Raw genomic sequence first — 21,194 nt, 5'->3', positions numbered from 1 at the left:
GAAAGTACAGAGGCCATTGAACAAGGAGAAGGTATCTAAGCAAAGCCTAGTGGTCTCCCTGAGTTGAATAGATGAACCTGGGAGTTCCAGGATGCCAAGGCAGCTAAAGTTTTCAGGGTAGAGTACCAGAAAAGAGAGAGCTCCATAGAGAGAGAATTCTGGGAATCTGCAGGGTTCCTTCTCTTTTATTCAGATGAGAATGAATCAGCTCATTCTTGTGAAGAAACTATTCAGGTAAAGAACCGACTAGAAGGATTAAAGCGAATAATAGGCAGAGTTTACACGGGGCCAGGAATAGTGCATATTTCCATCAACCAGAGAAGAAAGCCTTATAATTTATGGAACATCATGTAGAATACTAAGAAGGGATTTGCCTTGGAAATGGAGAAAAATTAAACCTCTGCCTAATAAACACTCCCCTGGTCCTGCCTAACAAAGCTTAAAAGCAGAAGCAAGACGTAGAGGAATCAAATTGTTTCCAAGTAATTCAATAGCATCACAGAACAAAGGTCACGAATATTTATAGGACTATTAGAAATAACCAGCGCCCATCACGGTAATATTCACAGTGCCTTGCATCCAATCAGAATTAACAGGCATGGTGAGAAGCAGGAATATTCAACCCACAATGAAGAGAAAACCCAAGTCAGTTGATCAATCAATCATTGAATCAAAACTGATGCAGAACTGACACAGAAGATAGAATTAGTAGACAAAGACATTAAAAGATTTATTATTATAATGTATTCCATATGTTCAGGAAGCTAGAGGAAAGACTGAACATATTAAGTAGAGTGTGGAAGGTATAAAAAAGACCCAAAATGAACTGTAAAGATGAAAACTATGATGTCTCCAAGGTGGAAATTACACTGAATAGTACAAATGGCACATTGGACACTTAAGGAGAAACACATAGCAGTAGAAACTATCTGAAATGAAACACAGAGATTTAAAATAATAATAATAATAACAACAACAACAACAGTAGGGGCAGCTGTTTGGCTCAGTCAGTTAAGCATCTGACTCTTGATCTTGACTCAGGTAGTGATGTCAGGGTCATAAGATTGAGTCCTTCATTGGGCTCCATGCTCAGCATGGAGTCTGGTTAAGATTCTCTCCATCACAAACTAATGATGTACTATATGTTAGCTAACTAAACATAATAAAAATAAATAAATAACATAAAATAACTTAATCTGTTAAAAAAAAAATTCCTTCTCCCTCCCACCCCTCCCCACTCCACTCACCCCACCACTCATACACGTGCAAGCTCTCCCTCAAAAATAAATTAGTTAATTAAAAGGGTGAGATTTCTTTACAAATAATAATAAAACATAGAACATCTGTGAGTTATGGGACAGCTTCAGGTAGCCTAAATATATGTGTAATTGGGGAATCTGAAGAAGAAGTGGAGGCAGAAAATATATCTGAGCGAAAAATGGCTGAAATTTTTCCAAATTTAATGGAATCTACAAATCCAACAGATCTAAGAATCTTAAGAAACACCAAGCCCAAGAAACAAAACTACACCAAGACACATCATAATTAAATTGGTTAAAACCATTGGTAAAGAGAAAATCTTAAAAGCAAACAGGTGGGGAAAGCTTATTTACAACGAAACAGAGATAAACATTACAGAACATTTCTCATCAGAAACAGTATAAGCTAGAAGAAAACGGAGCAACATCTTTATAGTACTGAAGAAAAAGCCTTCAACCTAGGATTCTTTACCTAACAAAAATATCTTTTAAAAAAGAAAGATGAAATAAGGACTTTTTCTGACATACAGGAGTTGAAAGAATTCATTATCAGATGAGAAATGTAAAGGAAGTCCTTCAAGTAGAAGAAAAGTGATACCAGCTGGAAACCTGAATCTACACAAAGAAATGAAGAGTACTGAAAATGGCGACTACATGGATAAATATAAAGACTTTTTTCTTACTAATCTCTTTAAAACATAATTAACTTTTTTTTTTTTTTTTTAGAGTTTATTTGACAGAGAGACAGCGAGAGAGGGAACATAAGCAGGGGGAGTGGGAGAGGGAGAAGCAGGCTTCCTGCCAAGCAGGGAGCCCAATGTGGGGCTCAATCCCAGGACCCTGGGATCATGACCCGAGCTGAAGGCAGACGCTTAACGACTGAGCCACCCAGGTGCCCCAAAACATAATTAACTTTTAAAAACAAAAATAGTAATAATGTATTGTGAGGTTTATAACCTATGGTGAAGTAAACTGTATGACAATAGCACAAAACCAGGAGGAGAAAAATGGAAATATACTGTTGTAAGGACTTATACTGTATGTGGAGTGGTATAATATTACTTGAAGGTAGACTGGTAAGTTAAAGATGAAGGGAACCATCAAAATAATACAACAAGGAGTTGCAACTATTGAGCCAAGAAAGGAGATAAAATGGAGTCGTAAAAAATATTCAGCCCTCCAGAGAATGAGAAGACAAGCCACAGACTGGGAAAAAATAATTGCAAAAGACACATAAGGTTAAAAGACTGTTATCCAAAATATACAAAGAACTTTTAAAACTCACAATTAAAAAAATTTTAAAACAGGCCAAAAACCTTAACAGACACCTCACCAAAGAAGACACAAGATGGCAAATAAGGACATGAAAAGATGCTCCACATCATATGTCATCAGGGAAATGCAAATTAAAACAGTGAGATATCCCTACATACCTATTACGATCACCAAAATCCAGAACACTAATAACACCAAATACTATAATGGGAGAGGCAAGGATGTGGAACAATAGGAACTCTCATTCATTGCTGGTGGGAATGCAAGATGATACAACTGCTTTGGAAGGCAGTTTGGTAGTTTCTTAAAAAACTAAACATACTCTTTACCATGTGACCCAATAATTATGCTCCTTGGTATTTATCCAAAGGAGTTAAAACTTAGATTCAGATAGAAACCTGCACAGAGATGTTTATAGCAGCTTTCTTAATAATTGCTAAAACTTGGCAGCAACCAAGATGTCCTTCAGCCGGTGAATGGATAAATGAACTGTGGCACATCCAGACAATGGAATATTATTTTACACTAAGAAGAAATGAGCCATCAAGCCATGAAAACACATGGAGGAAGCTTAAAGGCATATTATTAAATAAAAGAAGTCAATATGAAAAGGTTACATACTATATGATTCCAAGCATATGACATTCAGGAAAAGGCAAAACTATGGAGACAGTAAAAAGATCAGTGATTTCCAGGAGTTAAAGGGAAAGGAGGAATTAATATACAAAGCACAGAGGACTTTTAGGGCAGTGAAACTACTCTTTATGATTCTGTAATGGTGTGTACATGTCACTATACATTTGTCCAGAGCCATAGAATGTACAATACTAAGAGTAATCCCTAATGTAAACTATGGACTTTGAATGATAATGATATGTCAGTGTAGGTTTATCATTTGTAACAAATGTACCACTCTGATGGGGGATGTTGATAATGGGAGAGGCTATACATATGTGGGGCAGAGAGCATATGAGAAATCTCTGTACCTTTTGCTCAGTTTTGCTATAAACTTAAAACTGGTCTAAGAAATAAAGTCTGTTTTTAAAAATAATCAAAAAGAGGGCAGAAAAAGAGGAAGAAGAAGTAAAGAGAACAAAGTACAGATGAGACAAATAGAAAGCAGTTAGCAAGATGATATATTTAAACTCAGCCATATCAATTATCGTATTAAATGTAAATGGTCTTTACAACTATTTACATTAAAAGGCAGAGATTGTTAGATTGAATAAAGCAAGAGAACTATATGCTGCCTATAAGAATCCACTTTAAAATAAAGACAGAAATAGGGCCGCCTGGGTCGCTCAGTCGTTAAGCGTCTGCCTTAAGCTCAGGTCATGATCCCAGGGTCCTGGGATCGAGTCCCACATCAGGCTCCTTGCTCAGCGGGGAGCCTGCTTCTCCCTCTGCCGCTCCCTGCCACTCTGCCTACTTGTGATTCCTCTCTCTCTCTGTGTCAAATAAATAAATAAAATTTTTAAAAAAATAAAAAATAAAGACAGAAATAGACCATGTAAAAGGATAGAAAAAGATATACCATGTTTAAGATATATATTATATCACTAATAAAAAGAGCACTGAAGAGGAGCACCTGTCTGGCTCAGCTGGTAGAGCATGTAACTCTTGATCTCAGGATTGTAAATTTGAGCCCCATGTTGGGTGTAGAGATTACTTAAAACAAAACAAAATCAAAAAAAAACACTGATGGGGCGCCTGGGTGGCTCAGTCGTTAAGCATCTACCTTCAGCTCAGGTCGTGATCCCAGAGTCCTGGGATCGAGCCCCACATCGGGCTCCCTGCTCCGCGGGAAGCCTGCTTCTCCCTCTCACACTCTCTCTGCTTGTGTTCCCTCTCTCGCTGTGTCTCTCTCTGTCAAATAAATAAAAAAAATAAAAATAAAAAACACTGAAGAGGCTATAAAGTAGATTTCAGAGCAAACAGTCTTACTAGGGATAAAGAGGGTCATTTCATAATGATGAATTCCATACAGTGAGTACAGTGTAATGAAGATAATAGCCCCAAATATTCATGAAACTTTTTTTTTAATAAAGTGGGTTTTTTTTTTAAGATTTTATTTATTTGAGAGAGAGAGCATGAGTGGAGGGGAGGAGCAGAAGGAGAGGGACAAGCAGACTCCCCACTGAGCAGGGAGCCCGATGCGGGGTTTGATCCCAGGACCCTGAGATCACGACCTGAGCTGAAGGCAGATGCTTAACTGACTGAGCCACCCAGGTGCCCCCATTCATGAAACTTTTGAGAGAACTTTAAAATAAATGAAGAAGGGGCGCCTGGGTGGCTCAGTCGTTAAGCGTCTGCCTTCGGCTCAGGTCATGACCCCAGGGTCCTGGGATCGAGCCCCACATCAGGCTCCCTGCTCAGTGGGGGGCCTGCTCCTCCCTCTCCCACTCCCCCTGCTTGTGTTCCCTCTCTCACTGTGTCTCTCTGTCAAATAAATAAATAAAATCTTTAAAAAAAAAATAATAAAATAAAATAAATGAAGAAAACTAATAGAATTGTAAGGAGAAATAGACAAATCCACAATTATATTTGGAAATTTCAACATACTTCTGTTAACAATTGATAGAACAATAGACAGAAAATCAGTAAGTCTATGGAAATCTTAAGTAACACTATGAATTAACTAGACCTAAGTGACATTCATAAAACACCCTGCCCAACCACAGCAGAATATTCTTCTCAAGAACAAAAGGGACATTTAACAAGATAGACAATATTCTGAGCCATCAAATACATCTCAATAAACTTAAAAGAATTCAAGTCATATAAAGTATTTTTTAAAAAGATTTTATTTATTTATTTAACAGAGAGAGACACAGCGAGAGCAGGAACACAAGCAGGGGGAGTGGGTGAAGGAGAAGCAGGCTTCCTGCAGAGCAGGGAGCCCGATATGGGGCTCGATATGGGGCTTGATCCCAGGACTCTGGGATCATGACCTGAACCAAAGGCAGACGCTTAATGACTGAGCCGCTCAAGCGCCCCATATAAAGTATGTTTTTGACCACAGTAGGATTTAAGTAAAATCAATGACAGAAAGATATTTAGAAAATTCCAAATATTTGGAAATTAAATAACACTTATAAATAACCCATGTGTCAAACACAGAATCAAAAGAGAAATTAGAAAAATATTTTAATTTAAAAAGAAATGCAAATTATCAAAATCTGTGAGCTATCTCTAAAGCAGTACTTAGAGAGAAAAATGCCTGTGTTAGGAAAGGAAAAGGTCCCAAATCAATGATCTCAGCTTTCAACTTAAACTAGAACAAGAAGAGCAAATTAAACACAAATTAAACAGAAGAAATTAAATAATAAAGTCATGGGGCGCCTGGGTGGCTCAGTCGTTAAGCGTCTACCTTCGGCTCAGGTCATGATCCCAGGGTCCTGGGATTGAGCCCCTCATCGGGCTCCCTGCTCCGTGGGAAGCCTGCTTCTCCCTCTCATACTCCCTCTGCTTGTGTCCCCTCTCTCGCTGTCTCTCTCTGTCAAATAAATAAATAAAATCTTTTTTTTTTTTTTAAAGATTTATTTATTTGACAGAGACAGCTAGAGAGGAAACACAAGCAGGGAGAGTGGGAGAGGGAGAAGCAGGTTCCTGGCTGAGCAGGGAGCCCGATGCGGGGCTCGACCCCAGGACCTGGGTTCATGACCTGAGCCGAAGGCAGACGCTTAACGACTGAGCCACCCAGGTGCCCCTAAATAAATAAAATCTTAAAAAAAGAAATAATAAAGTCAGAGTGGAAGTCAGTAAAATAGAAAACAGAAAAGCAGTAGGGAAAAATCAATGAAACTTAAAGGTGGTTCATTGAGAGGATTAATAAAAATTTTTTTTCAAGATTTTATTTCTTTATTTGACAGAGAAAGATAGCGAGAGAGGGAACACAAGCAGGGGGAGAGGGAGAGGGAGAAGCAGGCTTCCCGCTGAGCAGGGAGCCCGATGCGGGGCTCGATCCCAGGAGCCTAGGATCATGACTTGAGCCAAAGACAGATGCTTAACGACTGAGTCACCCAGATGCCCTGAGAGGATTAATAAAATTGATAAACATTTAGCCAGACGAATCAGGATAAAAGATAGAAGATACAAATTTCTACTATTAGGAATTAGAGAAGTGACAATCAGATATTAAAAGGACTATCAGGGGGCGCCTGGGTGGCTCAGTTGGTTAAGTGACTGCCTTCGGCTCAGGTCATGATCCTGGAGTCCCGGGATCGAGTCCCACATCGGGCTCCCTGCTCAGCAGGGAGTCTGCTTCTCCCTCTGACCCTCCTCCCTCTCATGCTCTCTGTTTCTCATTCTCTCTCTTGCAAATAAACAAAATCTTAAAAAAAATAAAAATAAAAGGATGCTATCAGGGACTATTATAAACAATGTTAAATGTTACCATATGTTAAATGTTAAATATCATATCAGGAAATTTGACAACTTAGATTAAACGGACAAATTCCTTGAAGGACAGAAATTACTAAAGTTCACTCAAGAAGAAATAGCTCTTGGGGCACCTGGGTGGCTCAGTCGGTTAGGCATCTGCCTTCAGCTCAGGTCATGATCCCAGAGCCTTCATCAGGCTCCCTGCTCAGTGGGGAGTCTGCTTCTCCCTCTCCCTCTGCCCCTTCCCGCTCCTTCTCCCTGCTCATGTGCACGCGTGCTCTCTCTCTCTCTCTCTCAAATAAATAGAATCTTAAAAAAAAGAAGAAATAGCTCTATATACCTGGTCTATTATACCTGTGTCTATTAAAGAGATTGAATTTATAGTTAAAAACCTCACCTTAATATTGAGACTATTTTAAAACTCTCAAAACTTAAGCATAAGAAAACCCACTTTTTAAAATGGGCACAAGGGCGCCTGGGTGGCTCAGTTGGTTAAGCGACTGCCTTCAGCTCAGGTCATGATCCTGGAGTCCCGGGATCGAGTCCCGCATCAGGCTCCCTGCTCAGGGAGGAGCCTGCTTCTCCCTCTGACCCTCCCCCCTCTCATGTACTCTCTCTCATTCTCGCTCTCTCAAATAAATAAATAAATCTTTAAAAAAAAATAAAATAAAATGGGCACAAGATTTGAACACACATTTCACAAAAGAAGATACACAAACAGCAAATAAACATACGAGAAAGATGCTTAACATTAGTCATTAGGGAAAATGCAAGTTAGAAGCACAGTTTCACACCTATCTGGAATGAAAAGACTGACCATACCAGGTATTGGCAAGGATGTGGAAGAACTGGAACTCTTATACCCTATTTGTAGGAATAAAAAGTGGTACAATCACTCTGGAGAACATTTTGGCAGTTTCTTAAATAGTTAAATATATACATCATATCCAGCCATTCTGCTCCTCTAAGTATTAATCCAAGAGAAATGAAAACATATGTCCACACAAAAATTTATATACTAATGTTCATGGCACCTCTGTCATGTAACCCCAAACTGGAAACAACCCAGTGTCAACAGGTAAATGGATAAGTAAATGGTTCATTCAATGGAATATTACTTGGCAATAAAAGGAATGAACTGTTGATATACACAATAGCATGAGTGAATCTCTAAATAGCCATGCTGAATGAAAAACCTTGAAATATTGGATCAGGTATGATAGCATCCAGGAAAAAGAAAAGCCTTAAATACAAAAGTACATACTGTTTGATTGCATTTATATAAAAATTTTCAAAATGCCAACTAATCTTTACTTACAGATTAGTGGTTGCTTAAAGATAGGAGGTATAAGAGTTGGAGGGAATGATTATGAAGGTCAGAGGATACTTTTGAAGGTGATGGATGTGTTCATTATCTTGATTGGGTGATGGTTTCACAAATACGTATATATGCCCAAACTTACCTAATTGTACATTTTATATAAATGCAGTTTATGTAAGTTATATTCCAATAAAGTTGCTATAAAAAATTACAGATACTGTTTCTGACAAAATAATAGGTCCTTTTGCACTTCTGCTACTTCTTTGCCTGATTAGATGGAGAAGTTTAGGTGCCTAGACACCCAAGGATCACAGCATCTTATCAATTTGCTTATCCTCCTCTGCTTTATAGTTAGAAAGGCTAGAGGATGGGAGTGAAATCCCTATAAATGCTCCCTTCACCACACCTTTTATGTACCTTCTAGGAAGCCATTCCTTGGAATGCATCTGCCATTCCCTTCAACTAGTTCACTGCAAATACTCTTGCTGGTTTCCCTCCAACTTGGAAATCTGTTGCCCACAACTTGAACAAACTAATTTCCACAAACTTCATGGTTTAAAAACCAAAAATTTATTATCTCATGGTTCTGGAGTCCAGAAGTCTAAAATCAGGGGCACGTGGGTGGCTAAGTTGGTTAGGCTTTGGAGTCTGATCGCACTTCAGGTCTTGATCTCAAGCCCAGCATGGAGCCTATTTAAAAAAATAATAAAAAAGAAGTCTGAAATCAAGGTTTTAGGAGAACTATGCTCCCTCTAAAGGCTCTAAGAATCTTTCCCATTCCCCTACCAGCTTCTGGTGGCTCCAGGTGTTCCTTGGCACAACACTCCAGTCTCTGCCTCCATCTTCAATACATGGCCTTTCTCCTGTGTCTCTCAAATTTCCCTCTGCGTCTTTTATAAGGACACCTGTCATTGGATTTATGGCCTACTCTAAATCCATGATGATCTTGTCTTGAGATCCTTAATTACTTTTGAAAAGAACTTTTTTTTCCAAATAAGGTCACATTTACAGGTTCTGGGGGTAAAGACTCGGACATACCTTTTTGGGAGCCACTGTTCCATTCACTATAGCCATCCACACCTTCAGATTTCTAGGGATGGGTTCAGGGTAAGGCATGTGTCGTTATCATAGGACCTAGGATATATGGGTGGGATCTAGAAATGTTTCATCCTGTGAAGACCTTTTGCTTGGGCCTCTCTGATATCCTAGTGAGATTGCAAAAGGAAATGATCTCACCTCTTTTGCCCCATTCTGTTGCCATAGTGATAGCTCATAGCCTCAGGGCCATTCATAGCCCAATTAATTTAGCAGATGGGTAGTGAACTCAAGGTCGTAGATCTTGGAAGGAAGGAACATTCATTGAATCCTTAATCTGTGCCAAGATTTCCACTTTAATATCAAAAATCCTACAAATAGGTTGTAGTTTTCCCATTTTATAGATGGAGAGACTGGTTAGAGAACTTTCCTAATTTGCTCAGGATCCCATAGTGAGCAAATGTCAAGGCTAGGCTTTGCACTGAGGTCTCCTTGTTCCAAAGCCTAGTAACATTGTTACCACATAGGACTGGTACAGGAATGTTCCACACCATATAGCCCAGGGAAGATGAGTGATCAGAGGCACTCATGAGCAGAACCTCTGCTTCTGCACTCAAGATTATTACTGTTTCCCTCTGGTGATGTCCTTTTAGTGATAAATAACTTGTTAGTGGCACAAGAGTGGCACCCAATGGCTTCAGCTAAAAACTGCAAGATCAATGATGATTGGTCAAATTCTTTTACCCCTGGACCAGTCCCTCAGTTTCCACTTTTATTTTATTTTATTTTTTTAAAGATTTTATTTATTTTTGACAGGGTGAACAAGCAGGGAAAGCCGCAGGCGGAGGGAGAGGGAGAAGCAGGCTCCCCACTCAGCAGAGAGCCCGATGCGGGGCTTGATCCCAGGACCCTGGGACCATGACCCGAACCGAAGGCAGACGCTTAACTGTCTGAACCACCCAGGCGCCCCAGTTTCCACTTTTAAACAGATAAAGTAGAATGGCTGAACTCTTGAATAATATAGAGTAAAACAATCTATGGCTATTACATAGTTTATGGAGAAGTAGAAGAAATGAGAGAATATGTATTTAGAGTTTTATAGAATAGGAAAAGGCCATGCCTGGAGTGAATATTTAGGGGTGTTGGCACAAAGGACGTGGGCCATGAAGGAATAGACAAAGTAGTTCTCCAGGGCTAGTGTCACAGATGTGTGTAGCAGCTGAGAACATAAACCCATAATAAATAAGAGCAGTAACAGGGAAGTAGTTTTGTTAGGAAAGGTATTGTTTTCTGGGGGTGGGGGGTAGACCAGAATCAAATGTCTCACAGTGTTAAATCCAAGGAGGTGTATCCCAGAGATTGGGCTGTCTCATCTGGGGGGATTGATGATGAATGAAGGGTATGCAAGATTCATCTAAGGCTGAGAGCTTTAAATCTGAGTGTGGGTATTTCCTTGGTGATGCCAGTTTCAGGATAGGAGAAAGGTTTGTCTATTACATGAGATTTTCTTTTTTTCACACCATCAGGGCCATCTTTACCCTTCTGTGTTCCTTGGAATGTACTTAGACGTTGAAACTTGATTTAGTAAATAATACATGATAAGAGTACTTTTTGAGTTACAATTCACATACCATTTTAAATTGTAGGATTCAGTGGCTTTAAATATATTCACTGTGTTGTGCAACAGTCACCACTAAATTCCACAATATCTCCATCAGGCCAAAAAGAAACCCTGTACCTATTTGTACTCAGTCCCAGTTCCCCTCCTCCCATCCTCTGGCAACCACCAGTCTACTTTCTGTCTCCATGGATTTGACTATACTGGGTATTTCATGTAAATGGAATCACATAATAGGTAGCCTTTGGCTTCTTTCGCTAAGCATAATGTTTTTAAGATTCATCCGTGTTGTAACATGTGACAGTGTTTCCTTTTTATGGTTGAATAATACCCTTTTGTATGGATATACCACATTTTTTCTGTACATCAGTTGATGGACATTTGTGTTACTTGCACTTTTGGTGATTATGAATAATACTGTGAACATTTATGGGTGGACATATGTTTGTAATTCTCTTGGTTATATATCTCGTAGTAGAATTGCTGGGTTATATGGTAACTCTGTGTTTAACTTTTTTTTTCTTTTTTAAAGATTTTACCTTTAAGTAATCTCTACACCCAACATGGGGCTCGAACTCACAACCCTGAGATCAAGAGTCACACGCTTTACTGACTGAGCCAGCCAGATGCCCCACTATGTTTAATTTTTTGAGGAACTTTCAAATTATTTTCCAAACTGGCCATTTTACTTTCCCACCAGCAATGTATAATGGTTCCAATTTTTCCACATTCTCCCGAGTATTGTCTATTATTACTGTTGTTGTTGTTACTACCACCACCATCCTACTGGGTGTAAAGTGTCTCATAGTGGTTTTGATTTGCATTTCCCTAATGAATAATGATGTTGAGCATCTTTTCATGGGTTTGTTGGCCATTTGTATCTCTTCTTTGGAGAAAGGTCTCTAAATCTATCAAACCCATTTTTTTTTTTAAAGATTTTATTTATTTGACAGAGAGACAAAGGGAGAGAGGGAACACAAGCAGGGAGAGTGGGAGAGGGAGAAGCAGGCTTCCCGCGGAGCAGGGAGCCCAATATGGGGCTTGATCCCAGGACCCTGGCAGACGCTTAACGACTGAGCCACCCAGGCGCCCCTATCAAACCCATTTTTTAAAAAAAGATTTTATTTACTTATTTGACACAGAGAGAGAGAGCACAAGTAGGCAGAGTGGCAGGCAGAGGGAGAGGGAGAAGCAGGCTCTCTGCTGAGCAGAGAGCCTGATGCAGTGTGGGGCTTGATGCCAAAACCCTGGCATCATGACCTGAGCTGAAGGCAGACGCTTAACCGACTGAGCCACCCAAGTGCCCCAAACCCATTTTTAATTAGGCTGTTATTTTACTGTTGAATTATAAGAGTTCTTTATTTTAAATACAACACCCTTATCAGATATGATTTGTAAATATTTTCTCCCATTCTTGTGGGTTGAGTTTTCGCATTATAGCACCCTTTGAAGCACAAAAGTTTTTAATTTTCGTGAAGAGGAGGTCTATTTTTATGTACTTGTATTCTTGAAAAACAAGAAGCTAGGAGGATTGGGTTCTTATTTTAGTAAGAACTTTCGTTTCTCTGTCCAAATCAAGTGTGGCAAGGCTTTGAAAGGCTACAGAGGACCACAGAATGTGCCCTGTGGCCTCCCAGGTTTGACCTCAGGCAGTTACATGTTGAGCACTTAACCTGTGCAAGGTACACTATGCTAGCTGTAAAGGGATGCAGGCACAATGAACCTTACCTTTCAAGGAATTTAAAGTGTGGAAAATAGGGCACCTGGGGGGCTCAATCGTTTGACTCTTGATTTTGGCTCAGGTCTTGATCTCAGGGTCGTGAGATTGAACCCTGCGTCGGGCTCCGGGCTGGGCATGGAGCCTGCTTACGATTCTCTCTCTCCCTCTACCCTTCCACCCACTTGTGTGTACTCTCTACATACCTAAATAAATAAATAAAATCTTTTTAAAAAATAATGTGTAAAACACACAAACAAAAATGATAAACAAGGGCAGGCAGTGCATCTTCAGAGCCCAAGGAGAGAGGCAGATGGTAAGCAGGTGACCAGAATTCGGAGGAGGAAGGAAATGCCTGGAGTGCCTGGAATGGGTTGCAAAGGCTCTGACAGAAGGAAGCTTTGATTGGAGCTGGGTCGGGGACTCACATGAGCCAGAAACAAGTACGAGGGAGTTCTAGGTGAGGGGAGACAGCCCTGTGAGGTCAACACAGCCACCAGGCACACTTGTCTCATTGGGGCTTTTTCATGTTCCTGCAAAACTCACTTAGTACTTCTGATTTTTAAAGCAGCTGCTCCCAGAGAAAAATGCAGAGCAGAGCACAGAGGATGCACATGAGAACAGCAGCCTGGAACTCCTTGCAGGTAAGGTTTCAGCTTTTCAGGTGAGCCCAGGACCAAAGCTGAGAAGTTAAAAATGTTGACTTCAAGCTTTCAAACTGCATCTTCCACCACAGCAAAATCCTGGGATTTGGTTGGCTCCCACTGCCACTAGGGGTGTTCTGGGGCAGCAGGGGGCATTCTCTCCCTAAAGCTGGTATGATAGAACTAGAAATTCCTCATAAAGTTTGTGCAGTTAAAGATCGTTGTACATGGAGGGGCAGGGCCCTGAATCCAGTTCATCCCTTTGTGTCTTTTCTTGATCATTAGTGCTGATAATGCAGCTCTCCTGGTTTTGGTTACTGCTCTGTTTGGGGCTCTAGAGATTACTCCTGGGTGCAGAACACCTCAACCTTGATGTATGTTTTGGGGAGTTGTGTGTGATATGATTATACTGGTTGTTTCCCCCCCTTCCCTCCAACACTTACACAGCCTTCAGATCCAGCAGTGGCAGAGGATGTGTGTATGGCTGGAAATCACCGTAGCCACTGGTGCCTGAGCCTGATAGTGCAGGTGCCAGGCTCTATTCTGAGGTTTTAATGGTTTTTTTAAAGATTGATTGATTGATTGATTGATTTAGGGGAAGGGGTAGCAGGCACGGGGGGAGGGGCAGAGGAAGAGAGAGAAACTTAAGCAGACTCCCGCTGAGCGCAGAGCCCAATGCAGGCTCCATCTCACAACACTGAGATCATGACCTGAGCCGAAATCAAGAGTCAGACGCTTAACTGACTGAGCCACCCAGGCACCCCGATTCTGAGCTTTAAAATGCGTTAATGCTCTTAATTCTCAAAACAATCCTCTGAGGTAGTGTTACTATTCCCATTTTACAGATATGTCAGTAAAATTACTGAAGGTCACACAGGTAGTAAATGGGAGAGCCAGAATTCAAAGCTAGGTAGCCTGGCTCCAGTCTGTCCCCAAGAGCCAAGACTAGTAGGAATGCACTGTCAAAACAGTACCTGGGCTTGAGGGAATTTGGGGACTGACTTTAGCACCTATACTTTGTTGGTAAAATTCCTCTTTCCAAGGTCACAACTACAACATGCTGCATGTTGTCCAGACTTAGACCTAAGAGGTGCTCCTGAATCATTCTATCAGTTGAGCCTTGTTTGCAATGTTGTGGGGGCTGTTGCTACTGAGAACCCTGCAGTGAAGGCTTGTATAAAGCAAAGAATCTATTTATATAAATATAGATTTGGAGATTTAAAAGAATGGATACAATTCAGTATTTATACAGTGAAAAGAGTAAAAAAGGAATTTCTTCCTTTCTTTAGAAGGGAGAAATTAACATTTTATCCAGCACCTTCTGTGGACCCAGGGGGATGCTGGACTTTCCCACAGTGACCACTCTGACAGTGATCCCCTTTGGCATGGGCAGCATTGGTCCCATTTCACAAGAGACAAGCCAGGCTCAGTCTATGCTTTTTCCACTGTGCAATATAAGCCTTAAAATCTAGGTATATGTAATCCGGTGCAACCCTCTGGAAGGCTGGGTGAGCTTCTCTGCTTGATAAAGCTGCAGCTCTAGTCACCATCAATCCTATGTCCCACGTGGGCAGTTCTGCTAAAGAAAATCACTGAAATTTGGATGATGCCACCATATATCCACGGTCTATTCACTGGGTAGCCCTTAGCTATCAGTCCTTTATGTCGTCTTCCTGGCCTTCTTGTCAGTTGCTACTCCACTCTTTAAAATGTCTACCCAGCTTCTGCCTACTGACTTAGCATCCTACTTCACACTTAGTGCCCAAACTCTCAGCATGGGGCCCCATCCCTGCTAGGCTCAGGGGTGGCATTAGCCCTACTGCTTTCTCAGAACCTACTTGCATCAGCTACCACCTCTGCACCTTTAGTTTCTCTTCTGAGTTCTCTCCCCTCAGCAGAGCAATCTCTCAGTACTTAAAAAAATCTCCCATGATCTGGAACAACTTCTCTTTCTCTCCATCACATCTCAGCCAGGGTTCTCAAAAAAGCAAGCTGTACCCTCTCCCTTTCTTCCTCCCATTCTCTAATTCTAACCCAGGGCACTTGCTTTCTTTGTGGCGTCTGCACTGCAAGGTCTCTTGTTTGGGAAGACTTCATAAGTACCAAATTGTACATTTATCTTTACTGTGCCTGAACTATTTACAGAATTCAGCACTAAAAGACTGTGACTCACCTCATCTCCCCTCTGATCTTTCTCTTCAGCCAGCTTCCTTTGGCCACCCCCTAAACGGTGCTTATATTGCCCCTTCCCTAGCTGCTCTCTTCCATCCCAGGCATTGAACCTTGCCTCTGGAGCTCAAGACTTTCCAGTTGGCGTGACTAGCCCAGGCCTCTCTTGAGTGCCAGATGGGAGATTTATCTGCTCACTAAGCAGCTCCATGTGGAGGTCGCATGGTCCTACCTGTCAGGATTTTTTTTATGAGAGAGGGAGGGTGAGAGAGCACAAGCAGGGGGGAGGGGCAGAGGGAGAAGCAGACTCCCCGTCAAAACAGGGAGCCCAATGCGGGACTCGATCCCAACGACCTGAGCCAAAGGCAGACACTCAAATGACTGAGCCTCCAGGCGCCCCCCTCTGTCAGGATTAATAGCACCACTACCCATCCAGTTTTTCACATCTGAAATGAGATTCATTCAAGATGCCACTCATTCTCCTGTATCACACCTAATCTCTCACCAAGGCCTGTTGGTTTGGCCTCATGGATATACTTCTTAACCTGGTGGTGCCTCCATCCATTCCTGCTGCCTTCACTCTCTGGGGCTCTTGAGGTCTTCATGTTCCTTTTTTTTTTTTTTTAAGATTTATTTATTTGAGAAAGCGAGAGAACACGTGCCTGCATGCACCAGGGGGTAGGGGGAGAGGGAGAGTCTTAAGCAGACTCCACGCTGAGCACAGAACCCCATGTGGGGCTCCACCTCATGACCCTGAGATCACGACCTGAGCCGAAACCAAGAGTCAGATGCTTAACCAATTGCACCACCCAGACACCCCAAGGTCTTCCTGTTTCTAGTTTGACTCTAAGCCACACCTGACAATAATCTAAAATACAAAATTAACAATACATCTCCAGTGCTTATTAAAATTCTTCACTGCCTATTTTCTACAGATAAAAATCCATTTCTTAGTCTTCTCTGATTCCTACTAACCCTTTCAGATTCATCTCCTAGACGCCCCCCACCATTTTGCATTTTATGTGGGATACTAATTAATGTCTTTGGGTATTTGCATCTTTCCACCTGGAATTCCTTTCCTTTCCCTTGTTGGTCTGGCATATTTCTCTTCATCCTTTAAAAACCCAGCTCAGACATCTCAGGGAAACTTTCTTCACCTCTAGGGATGATTAGCAGCCTCTTTCTGTGTTCTGTCCCTGGGCTTTGTACACACTTATGCATTCCTCCTAGCATTTGTGAGCCTCACCCAGAAACAGCTCATTGAGCTACATTCTCAGGACCTGCTCAGAAGGAATCTATGGGTACAAACTCACTTTAAATTTGCACAAGTCCATCAGTCAATGGGCACTGCTCAACGTACTGTGAGCTACGAAGGGAGAGGTGAGGCTGGCTTTCGGGCAGGGGGAATCACAGCTTGTCAGGGAGGGAGGAGCTGGACTCCATGAGAAATCTGTGTGCAGTGAATGAGTGGGCGTGAGCCCCAAGTGAGGACTGAAACCATTCTGCTGCCTCAGCCTTAAGGCCCGGAGCTGCGTTTTGATCTGGACCTGACTGAAAGGAATTTGAGGTGGGACGGCAAGAAGAGCCGGGACCAGTTCCCCCCTTTCTTCTGCCCCAAGGGTCTTTCTAGCACGGGCCGTAGGCGCAAAAATGGGCTTGTTTTCGCCTAGGGACCAGCGGGCAAGTGGAAAACAGGAGGCTCAAGAGGGGCTGCCTCCGGCAGGGCATAGAGGAGACGCGGGCCTTCCACTCTGCCAGTACCCGGAGCCCGTCAGAGGCTGCCGCGTGCCGCACGAAGCCCACAGGGCCCTCCCCGACGCCTAGCGGGAGCAGGGGGAGCCCCGGGGGCGGCCTGGAGGTAACCGGGCGAGGGCCGGGCAGGGGAGGGCGCACCGGGAAGGCGGAGACGGCCGCTGTCGAAGGGTCCTCACTCCGGGCTCCCTTTCCTCCCGCAGGACTCGCTCTGGCAGCAGGAGGTCTCCAATCTATCCGAGTGGCTGAGTCCCGGCCCTGAGCCCTAAGCTGGGGAGTCCCACCCGCCCCCAACCCCGTCCTTCCACGACTCCCCGGCAGCTGTTGGCGCCGCGTGCTGTCTGTTGTTCAATAAACTTGCTCGGCGCGCGCCGCCTCTGCTTCAGTGTTGGGGGCGGGGTCAGGGCGGGGCGCCCGCGCTGCCGGATGACGTCGTCCGCGTTTCCGGCACGCGCGGGTCGAGCGCCGGCGGGATCGCGTCACTGGTGCGCGCCGCGGGTCCGGGCGCGATGGCGGCGCTGGGCGGGGATGGGCTGCGCTTGCTGTCGGTATCGCGGCCGGAGCGGCAGCCCGAGTCGGCGGCTCTGGGCGGTCCAGGCCCTGGGCTGTGCTGCTGGGTGTCAGTGTTCTCCTGTCTTAGCCTTGCCTGCTCCTATGTGGGCAGCCTCTACGTCTGGAAGAGTGAGCTGCCCAGGTGCGGGGGCTGCGCGCGCGGCCGGAACCCGCGCCTCCGCGAGGCAGGGCTGTGGGCGGAGCTTGGGCGAACCGGGGGCGGGGCCGCGCTATCCAGAGGCGGCTGTGGGCCCCCAGAACTTACTGCTCCCTCCGTAGGGACCATCCTGCCGTCATCAAGCGGCGTTTCACTAGCGTCTTGGTGGTGTCCAGTCTCTCGCCCCTCTGCGTGCTACTCTGGAGAGAACTCACAGGCATCCAGGTGCGAAGGAGGAGGCGGGGCAGAGGGCAAGAAGGGGAGGATCTCTGGGGTCTTTAGCGGGGAGAGAGCAAGACTGATGCCTCCTTTCCTGTGGCTCAGCCAGGCACATCCCTGCTCACCCTGATGGGCTTCAGGCTGGAGGGCATTTTCCCAGCAGCACTGCTACCCCTGCTGCTGACCATGGTGAGTGCTCGTTTTATTTTTCTCTCGTTTTTAGCATGATGTTCCTTTCCGTGGCCTTTTTTTCTTCATTGTGTCCGTATTTTGATTGATGGGCCGCAGAAATTGTGAGATGGTCCTTGGCCCTCGGGTATGCATGGGTGGGAAATCCTGGCTGAGAACAGGAGGCTTGAAGTCTCATGAGGTCTTTTTTGAGCAAGGGTAGTGGATTATGGTTTAAACCTTTCCTTTGATCGCTCGTTTTTCTGTCCCCAGATCCTTTTCCTGGGCCCACTGATGCAGCTCTCTATGGATTGCCCATGTGATCTGGCAGATGGATTGAAGGTTGTCTTAGGTGAGTCCTTAAGGCTGAGGGAAAAAGTAGGCACAGGCAGCCCAGCTCAGTGAGAAAGGGAGTAGGTGGGCTTATGGTAGGACTTGGACACGAGATGTAGGAGATACCTGTTTCCTTATCAGTAAAATGGGAACATGTAGCAGATGGCCTTAAGAGTTGGTTTCTGACATCCAGGGAGTCCCCTAGGAAGCTGCAACAGTACTTTGTGTGGATTGAAGAACATCGTTCTAACATTTGGCTGCTTCAAATCAGAGCTGGTTTTGAGTTCTGATTTTGATGTTTCCAGAATTTACAACCAGGATATTCTGCCTCAGCTACCAATACCTTTCCTTGCAGTCCTCTTGAAACATTGTTTTGTGCTGGGTGTGATGATAAAGCTTGACTCTTACTGTTCTCAGGAGTATTGATGCCTAATCTGAGTTTGGCCAGGGAGAGGTTGTGGGAGGGGGGCCTTTGGGGCCTCTAGGATCTCTTTGTTCAATAGCTAGTCACTAATTCTTGGTCCTGAATCCCCTCCCTAGCCCCTCGCTCCTGGGCCCGCTGCCTCACAGACATGCGTTGGCTGCGGAACCAAGTGATTGCACCCCTGACAGAAGAACTGGTATTCCGGGCCTGCATGCTGCCCATGTTAGCACCATGCACTGGCCTGGGCCCTGCCGTGTTCACCTGCCCACTCTTCTTTGGAGTTGGTGAGTTTGTCTAACCTGGTCCTGTTGAGATGTTCCCAGCATGAGAGCCAAAAATGGGGTTTGGAGCAGGGGCGCGGCCTATAAGGCAGTTGTAGAGGAATGTGACCTAGTTCTTGCCTTCCTCCCAGCCCATTTTCACCACATTTTTGAGCAGCTTCGTTTCCGCCAGAGCAGCGTGGGGAGCATCTTTTTGTCTGCAGGTGAGTCCTAGAAAGCTTGCCTGGGGCAATCCTGGGTTGGGGTGTGTAAGGGTGTCCCTGATAGCCGTTCTGGAGGAAGACTTGGGAACAGGGGGCTGTAGTATTGGAAGGGCCCCTTGCCATGGGAGTTGGGGTGTAGAAGACAGCCATAGGTCCTGGGGCAGGCAGCCACTGCCCTCAGGGGGAAGGGGATGTCTCTGGCTGATGGTTGTGCAGTGCTGGGGCAGGAAGAGCATGCAGGTGTGGTCACTCGAGGCCTCCCCGTCTCCAGCGTTCCAGTTCTCCTACACAGCTGTCTTCGGTGCCTACACTGCTTTCCTCTTCATCCGAACAGGTTGGTCCTCAGTCTCTCACGGGTCTCCCCCCCCCCCCCCCAGGGGCTCAGGGGCCCACAGGAGTGGGTGGGAGAATGGGAATGCTGTTTGTTGTAGGAGTGGCAAGTTTCTTCCACTGTGGTCTGAGACTGGCAGAGCTAGGGCTTTCAGTCTGGTGAGGTCTGAGAGGTGGAAGAGAGCAGAGGCTGTGTGGTGTGTGTGGGTGGTCACTGATGTCCTATTTCAGGGATGTGGGTGATTAGCCCTGGAAGGGGTGCGGATGCTCCAAAAGCTGCTCTCTCTCCCCTCCCTAGGACACCTGATTGGGCCGGTTCTTTGCCACTCCTTCTGCAATTACATGGGCTTTCCTGCCGTGTGTGCAGCCCTGGAGCATCCGCAGAGGCGGCCCCTGCTGGCAGGCTATGCTCTGGGTGTGGGACTCTTCCTGCTTCTGCTCCAGCCCCTCACGGACCCCAAGCTCTACGGCAGCCTTCCCCTTTGTGTGCTTTTGGAGCGGGCAGGGGACTCAGAGGCTCCCCTGTGCTCCTGACCCATGCTCCTGACCCATGCTCCGATGAACTCTCACGGGCTCCCCAGCCCCTCCCCACCAAGGGGTACTGCAGGGGAGGAGCTGGCTGGGGTCCCCGAGATCTCAGGAATTTTTGTAGGGGATTGAAGCCAGAGCTAGTTGAATCCCAGGGACCAAGAGAAAGGAGCAGATATCCAAAGGGTGCAGCTCCTCTCCAAAGGAGGTTGAGGAACAGCTGGGAGTGAGGGGACAAGGGGCAGGTCCCAGGAACCGTGCACTCCCTTCCTCACTTTGGACTGCTGCTTTTCTGAGCTCCTCTGCCCCCATCTGCCTCTGAAAAGCTGCTCGGGGGTGGAATTTACAAAATCCCTCCCCCCAACTTCCCAGGGTTTTCTCATTGTCTTTTTGCATCAGGACTTTGTATTGAGATATTAAAGAGATTTAACTTGGGTAACATGGCCTTGGACCTTTGGAAATCAATCTATTTGGGGTCTTTTGAGTGTGCCCACCACCTTTCTTGGCTACTTTGAACACTAACCTCTGGGCAGTTCAGCCTGGTAGGCACAATTCCCTGAAGTAAAGGACAGGATGGGGTCCTCTGGATGCCTTGGGTCTGCAGCTTCCTTTCTCAGCCATGCCCCAAGTCCTAGCACAGGTGGACCTGGGACTGCAGGTGCCACACGTGAACTCGGCTCAACCTAGGGCCTCCTGGCTCCCAGGATCAGGGAATGGAACCCAGGGCCCTGACCCCAGTGATGGAGCCTCCAACCTGTGTCCCCTGAGAGGGTAGAGGGTCGATTGTAGGCTTTCCACCAGGACCTCCTCAAAGTCTACCAGCCTC

General features: G+C 44.8%; 2 protein-coding genes across 11 annotated transcripts in view; both read left to right on the top strand.

Moving 5' to 3' along the window:
- Positions 1–17,531, top strand: part of TOP6BL (TOP6B like initiator of meiotic double strand breaks) — a 98,198-nt gene extending 80,667 nt beyond the window's left edge. For 5 of the 7 annotated variants that reach the window (XM_081797712.1, XM_081797715.1, XM_081797714.1 and 2 more), the window contains 3 exons: positions 13,177–13,252; positions 17,092–17,279; positions 17,377–17,531. In XM_081797712.1, the coding sequence (XP_081653838.1) occupies positions 13,177–13,252; positions 17,092–17,279; positions 17,377–17,442 (330 nt within the window). In that variant the 3' untranslated portion in view covers positions 17,443–17,531. The remainder of the gene's footprint in view (positions 1–13,176; positions 13,253–17,091; positions 17,280–17,376) is intronic. The other 2 variants (XM_081797713.1, XM_081797716.1) reach the window with 2 other exon arrangements.
- A 61-nt stretch (positions 17,532–17,592) lies between these two features.
- RCE1 (Ras converting CAAX endopeptidase 1) lies at positions 17,593–20,807 on the top strand. Of its 4 annotated transcripts, none has more exons than XM_031018584.2 (8): positions 17,593–17,867; positions 18,005–18,107; positions 18,207–18,290; positions 18,543–18,621; positions 19,143–19,310; positions 19,439–19,510; positions 19,738–19,844; positions 20,139–20,399. In XM_031018584.2, exons 1-8 carry the CDS (start codon positions 17,683–17,685, stop codon positions 20,145–20,147), a joined length of 807 nt encoding a protein of 268 aa, XP_030874444.1. In that variant the 5' UTR covers positions 17,593–17,682; the 3' UTR covers positions 20,148–20,399. The 4 variants fall into 4 exon arrangements, with proteins under 4 accessions (XP_030874444.1, XP_030874442.2, XP_006747744.1 ...); XM_031018582.2 differs by having other exon boundaries at positions 17,646–17,867; positions 19,727–19,844; positions 20,139–20,807; XM_006747681.3 differs by having other exon boundaries at positions 17,646–17,867; positions 19,782–19,844; positions 20,139–20,554.
- The last annotated feature ends 387 nt before the right edge of the window (positions 20,808–21,194 follow it).

Source organism: Leptonychotes weddellii, chromosome 11 (genome assembly GCF_054177405.1).
Source record: "Leptonychotes weddellii isolate Sample4059 chromosome 11, ASM5417740v2, whole genome shotgun sequence".
In the NCBI taxonomy this organism is placed as follows: Eukaryota; Metazoa; Chordata; class Mammalia; order Carnivora; family Phocidae; genus Leptonychotes; species Leptonychotes weddellii.
This window is presented reverse-complemented; position numbering and strand designations above follow the sequence as displayed.